The sequence below is a fragment of the Geospiza fortis genome, unplaced genomic scaffold (genome assembly GCF_000277835.1).
Source record: "Geospiza fortis unplaced genomic scaffold, GeoFor_1.0 scaffold601, whole genome shotgun sequence".
In the NCBI taxonomy this organism is placed as follows: domain Eukaryota; kingdom Metazoa; phylum Chordata; class Aves; order Passeriformes; family Thraupidae; genus Geospiza; species Geospiza fortis.
Genome location: NW_005054566.1, coordinates 139194 through 145779, shown reverse-complemented (window position 1 = coordinate 145779; position 6586 = coordinate 139194). Strand labels below are relative to the sequence as shown.

General features: G+C 52.8%; 1 protein-coding gene across 2 annotated transcripts in view; it reads right to left on the bottom strand.

Moving 5' to 3' along the window:
• Window positions 1-2659: 2659 nt before the first annotated feature.
• RAP1A (RAP1A, member of RAS oncogene family) overlaps window positions 2660-6586 on the bottom strand; it is a 14248-nt gene continuing 10321 nt past the window's right edge. For both annotated transcript variants that reach the window (XM_005429668.2, XM_031064176.1), the window contains exons 8-9: window positions 4066-4180; window positions 2660-3384 (exon numbers count right to left, since the gene is read on the bottom strand). In XM_005429668.2, coding sequence (XP_005429725.1) covers window positions 4094-4180 — 87 coding nt within the window. In that variant the 3' untranslated portion in view covers window positions 2660-3384; window positions 4066-4093. The remainder of the gene's footprint in view (window positions 3385-4065; window positions 4181-6586) is intronic.

The following is a 6586-nucleotide window of genomic DNA, read 5'->3' as shown; positions in this document are numbered from 1 at the left end:
GGGCTGGGCACGCAGAGCATCCTCCCTGCCTCCCTCCCTGCTGCACAAGGGCTCCTTGTGCCCTGAGCCGCCTCGTGCCCGCCTGATGGGGCCGGGGTGTCGGGGAAATGCCGGGGATGTTTGACCTCGGGCAGGGCCGGCCTCGGCTGCTCTGAGGCACCCCCAGTCCCCAGGGCTCCAGGCCAGGGCTGGCAGGGCCCGGGCAGGATGGGGCTGCACTTCCAGCTCTGCTCCAAAGTCTCTGGCAGATGATTTCAGCCTCCTCTGGTGCTGCTGCCTGGGCAGAGCATCCTGCTGGAGATGGGGACAGAGGATCCAGGAGAACCTGGCTGATGGGGGCCCACCACAGGAGGAACAAACCCTTGTGTGCAGCCTCCTGCAAAGGGAGGACAAGGGGCTGGTTCAGTCCCAGGACAGCACAAACACTTTCCCCATTTCCCTGGGACCAGGAGAGCTCAGCCCCAGCAGCAGAGCTGTGCCAGGGCTGCAGCACTGGCAATGAGCCCTGGCTGGGGATTACTGAGCCCAGAGCCCCCCACTCCTGCTCCTCTCCCTCCTCCTGCACAGGGCTTGTCTCCAAATTTGGGGAGTTTCCTTCCAGGAGGAAAGACAGCTGTGGCAGCCAGAACACTGACCAGCTGCTGCAGGGAAACCAGGGCCAGAGCCCAGCCAGGAGCGGGGGAAGGATGCTCAGCCCCAAACAGGAGGGCTAGCACATGCTGCTTATTCACCATGTGGCACCTGGGCCTCTGGAAAATCCAATTTCACTCCTCAGCGCCTGGTCCTGGCAAAATAAAGAATGCATTCATTAGTTTTGGTGATTTTGCAAAGGTTAATGGTAAATTTAACGTGAATTTTCAAGTTTCCTGGTGGCTGCAGGATGCCCACGTCAGCCACTGCAATGGCAGGGATGCAGCTCAGAGCCAGCAGAACACACCTGGATTTGAGCAGCCTGGGAAGGTCTCCCTGTCACTCCTTGGGTCAGCATCAGAACCTGCAATTAAACCTTCCCACTGGGGCAGGACCTGTGGGATCATTCCATCCAGCCCACACGGGAGGGAGGGGAAAACATGACTTCAAGTAACCTTTAGAAAGCACTGAAAATGGCAAACACAGGCTGGAAGTGAGGGCAGCACATTGCAGAGACGGCCAGGACTGTCTTTGGGGGAACTGTGCACAGCTCACAGAGGAGCTGGGTGGCTCCAGGGGCTCCAGGGACATTTTAACTGTGTCCCTTTGCTCTCAGCAAAATGTTGCTGTGCTCGGCTGGGTCCTGGTCAAAAGCAGAAGCCTGGGACTTCTGGGAGGTTTTTCTTTCCCCCTTTCTTTAGAACTCTCTGCAGTGAAGTCGTTTTTAACCCGCTGAGACATTAACCACCAAGTGCCTCAGGACCTTTCTGTCTGACCTGGCTCTCCGGGGCAGAACTGCAGCTATTGTGCTAAAACCCATTACAGAAGAACTTTTATTTTTTTATCCAGTGAGAAAACGAGCGGCTTGTGTGAGGCAGAGGGGAGAGGAGAGGGGCGGGAAGGCTGCAAACATCCCGAATTAGAGCGACGGCCGTGGAGCCTTCCCAGCCCTGCGCCTCTCCCACACTCCCATCTAGCGGCAGCCTGGGCTCGGGAGCGCTCCCCGCCCTCCTCATCCTCATCCTCATCCTCATCCTCACTCAGCCCATGTGCACCCAGTCACCGCTCACTCTGTGCCCCAGTTTATACAAGAGACGTGCAGCAACCACCACGTTCACTGAAATTACTTTATTGCTAAAATAGTTTTACATTTCAGCAAGATAACCAACCTGCCAACACGGTGCTTCTGCTCCTCCTGAAAAAGGAGCTGCAGGGGTGCCTTGAAGACGAGCAGCTGAAGTAACTGTGCTGGTCAGGAGGCAGATGTTGTCACATCATCCAGATGTTGTCACATCATCCAGATGTTTGCATCCAGTGCGGTTTGGGCTGCATTAGGAACTGGGCTCTCTATAACTCACCAGCTGCATCAGAACAGAATTTTAGAAAATGCGGTTTACAGAACCTGCTCCCCCTGGTTCCCAATGAGCTCCACAGGGGTGCAGGAACATCTCTCCTCTCATTTCCAGCGGAAGCAGCAGGACAGGGCCTGTGCTGACACTTTCTGCTCTCACCCACTCGAGGGGGGCAGGAGCCCCCAGCCCTGGGGGTGCCCAGGAGGGGCTGGGGTCCCTGGGGCTCTGACCTGCACACACAGAGGATGGAGCACCCAGGGGCCTCTTCGATCCTGCTCCTGGGAACTTCATAAACAACGGGGATTGAAGAATACAAGGAACAAACCCAAAGTGAAACAGAAAACCTCAGCTGAGCAGGGACCACCAGCCAAAGCCAGGTTTGAAACCAAGGATCATCCTCCAGGGCATACAGAGCTTGGGATGGAACCAAACTTGTGCACAGCAGAGCCACTGTACAGAGGGAATAGCAGAGGAAATACCTGCAGCAGTGCCACCTGTAAAAGGCCAAGAGGAAACACAGGAGTTGCCTGCTGTCCTTTGGGAGGGCTGCATTACATACAGCACAGGGTATTGGGGGCACCTCAACAAACCCCTGAGCCACCAGGATGGGAGAGGAACTCCCAGAACAGGGAGCAAACCCAAAGCTGGAAAGGGTAACAAAAACACAGAAACAAAAATGAAAATGTACTAAAATTTAATCATTCATAAAAGCTGTAATTTAATCTGTGACAGTAAAACACAAGAAGCAATATTAGAGTTGGTTTAGTATATTATATATTTTTGCTTTTAAAGCCATAGAAATCAGTTATCCCAGTTTTTTTCCTATAAAAGACCCATTTTTCCAAAGCATTATGCACAAACATTTTTAATTAGAATACAATGGCAGAATGAAAATAATGATATTCTGTAACTTTTAAATATAAAATGAAGTCAATGACTCAAAAAGTTATTTGTTGCAGTGAGTTCAAAGGGAAATTCTGGATAATATATATCTATAGTTATAGATATAAAATATAACAGTGGAACATTTTTAGTGCTTGATGGGGAGAAATTATGATAAAATGGTCAATATGAATTTTAATTATAGTAGCAATCTCTAACATTTGAAATGCATCCATGCCCCTTGGGATAATCATATGCTAGAGTCAATTATATTTATTTTCACATTTGTTAATTGCTATTGCAAAGGAGGAGGAATATTGGCTTTAATTTCCAAGAGATATACACAGAGCAACTGCTTTTTCCAGGGACTGTGTGCAAACCATTTTTAAGATCTAAATTCTTCCCGCAGGATATAAAAAACAGGAGAAGCTTCTTCCGATATGTTACTCATTTCCATAAGGTTCTGAAGTTGGGAATGCTGGCACTTTCCATTTAGGCAACAGTTCTTCATTCCTGCAATCTGGAGAAGTAAAAGAAAATACAAATGGAGATGATGGGGGGACATTTCTTACTCTGCTGGGGCCAGCAGTGACCTCCAAGGCCTGAAAGCCAACGGCCCAGAGGCAGCAGAGGAGCTCCTTTTTCCCAGAACTCTGGGCTGTTCCTAGGCACAGAAAGCAGGAGACTGTGGGAGGGTAACTCTCCAAATGCTGTGTTTTATCAGGGCCAGAGCAGTGCCAGCCAAGTGGGGACATTTCTGTCCCAAACCTGGAGCCGCAGAGCTGCAGTTCCCTTCCAGAGCATGACAGAACAGCTGTGAGCACACAGAGCTCCCTGCCAAGACACACAGGAAGATTATTTATAGCTCTGTCCACTCTTGGTGTGCTTTTTGGTTGGGTTTGTTTTGGGGCTTTTTATGCTTGTTTTGGTTTGGGTTGTTTTATTTTTTCATTTGTGTGCCACTGAACCCCATGTCCCATCCAAAGCCATTTGCAATTGTCCCCAAAGGCCCCAGCATGGGCACAGCAGTGGCAAGAGCAACACCAACATTTCTCAGAGGATGAAAAGGCAGCACAAGCGAGCCCTGGGGCTCAGAAGAAAGCTCCTGCTCAGTCACAGCCCAGGAGCAGCAGCAGAGGGAAGGGCCCTGCTGGCAGCTGCTCTGCTCACCTGGCCCAGGTGGGACTCAGGCCCCTCTTACCTGGCTCAGAGCTGCTGCATGATGGAGCCTAAAGCAGCAGACATGATTTCTTTTTAGGCTTCTTCTTTTCCACTGGTGTTTTTCTATTTATCTGTCTGACCAGGTCATAAAAGATCTGCAAATGAAAAGCACAAGCTGAAAAACCCAAGCGATAAAACACGAGCTGTCAGAACTGAGGCAGGCTGGGGAGCTGACAACTCTGTCCTGGTGGCTGCAGTTATGTAAATTCAATTAAACTGCTTGGATTTATTACATGTTCCTCAAGCACCTGCTTATGAAGGAAGAAACCCAAAGCTCCCATCAGAACACAAGGGAGCTGGAAACTCAGTTCATCAGCACCAAAGCCTTCAGAGGAGCAGGAGCTTTGGAAAAGTGGGAGAAAATTGGGATTTACATGGGGTTTTTAAGACAGGCAGAGCATCCTCAAGGATCAGCGGCCCAGGGCACTCCCTGCAGGGAGGGGACAGCCCTGTCCCTGTCCCTGTCCCTGTCCCTGTCCCCGGGCTGGCCCTGCCACCAGGGCCTCCTGCAGCTGCACAGCCTGCTGAGAGCTGGGAGCTGTTTTCCCAGCAAGACTCAGCCCATTTATAGCAAAATGAGCTTTGCAAAAATGCTTGGAGCTGGGTCACAGCATTGAGGAGAAATATTTCAACCTTCAGAGGGCTCCACCCTTGTCCTTGTTTATTTTTTCCCCTTCCTGGAGTGGCTGACAGCTCACAAATTCTTGTTGATTCCAAAGAAATTCACAAGACAAAGAAGCAGTTTGTAACACACTGTAACAACTGAAATTTGAGAGTTTCCTTTCTCATAAATTAGATTATTTAGGTGCTGGTAGTGACTGTGAGTACAGCCATCTGCAACAATGGTTCAGGAATTCCACCATCCCTAAAAAGAGTCAGCGTGCTGCAAGAGCATCTCAGAGGTCACCAGAAGGTCACCCGGATTAAAAACTTATTATCTGAAAGGTTTGGTTCACATGCAGCAAATGCATGTAGGAAGTTATCACTCTTCACCTAGATTTTAACAAATTTAGAAACTCCAAAAGTAGTGAGAAAGCAAGAACAAAGCCCAGAGGAATGCAAGTGCCTCCCCAGCGCAGGAGGCAGCAGGACAGAGTCCCAGTGCACTGAGCTGCTTCTTTCACAGTTCCTCTCTTGGATTCCCTCAGCTTTCGTACTTCTCACAGCTGGGCAATATCAGCTGGCAGGAAAGCAGGACACGAAGATCACGAGGAGAGCAGGAACTCATCCTCCAGACAAGCACATTCTCCTCCCTGCTGTGACCTGCTGGGGGCCGCACACCCAGCAGGGACAGGCAGGATCCCCCCTGAGGGCTGGGGTGGCACCCCAGGACCCCCTGGCCACGGGGGGAGGCCTGAGCAGGGTCAGTGTGCCCCCCAAGTGTGGGAATGCTCACAGCCCTGGCTCTGGCACCTCCCTGGGCATCTGCTGGAGGCTGAGCTGCTCCTTGCTGCATCCCAGCCACACACAAATCCCTGCTGGCAGCAGCCTGGCTGGCTCAGCTCTGCTGCTCCTGAGCCCTCGGCCAGGCCAATCCCAGGAGCTGCAGTTCTGTTCCTGGGGCTGCCAGCCCATCCTGAGCCCTCATCCCAGCCCCAGAGCCGCAGTTCTCAGTTCCTGGGGCTGCCAGCCCATCCTGAGCCCTCATCCCAGCCCCAGAGCCGCAGTTCTCAGTTCCTGGGGCTGCCAGCCCATCCTGAGCCCTCATCCCAGCCCCAGAGCCGCAGTTCTCAGTTCCTGGGGCTCCCAGCCCATCCTGAGCCCTCATCCCAGCCCCAGAGCTGCAGTTCTCAGTTCCTGGGGCTCCCCTCCCTCCCAGCCCACCCTGCTGGCTGCCAGGCCAGCTGGGCCCAGGCCAAGTTCCTGCTGCTCCTGCTGATCCCACAGCCCTGAACGGTCCCAGTTATCAGCTGGAACCAGCCCAGCCCTGCTGCACGAGGTCACCTCAGCCTTTGTGCCTGCAGACTCGGCCTCTGGCACAGGCAGATAGCCCCAGCACAGAACAAAACCTGGTGCCTGATGTGGAGCAGAGCTGCCCCAGGCAGCCCACGGCCCCCGGCAGCAGCAGCAGGAGCACCCAGAGCAGAGGGGCCTCAGTTAAACTCAGGGAACTGCTCAGGTCTGGGTCTGGGCATGGTTTCAGCAAGCTGGGGCTTACAGGGGCTGTGATGAGGCACCTGCAGCCAGAAATGCAAATATTCCAAAATCAACAGCCAACCCCACACAAGGCAAGGAGCACAACGGGGCATCACCCACACTGGGAATGGCAGCAGTTCTTGTGGCAAACATTCTCTCCAGATAAAGCTTATCTAAGCTGAAAGTCACCCAGCTCAGGGCCCTCTGCTGCTCATGGCCCCTGGGAGAGGCTGTAACACACCAGCCTGGGGAGGGACCCTGGCTGTGCAGGGAAAAGGGAGCCCATCCCTGGGCCAGACACAGAGTGCCTGCCACGCTGCATGCCTGCCACCCTGCATGGCTGCCACGCTGCATGCCTGCCACGC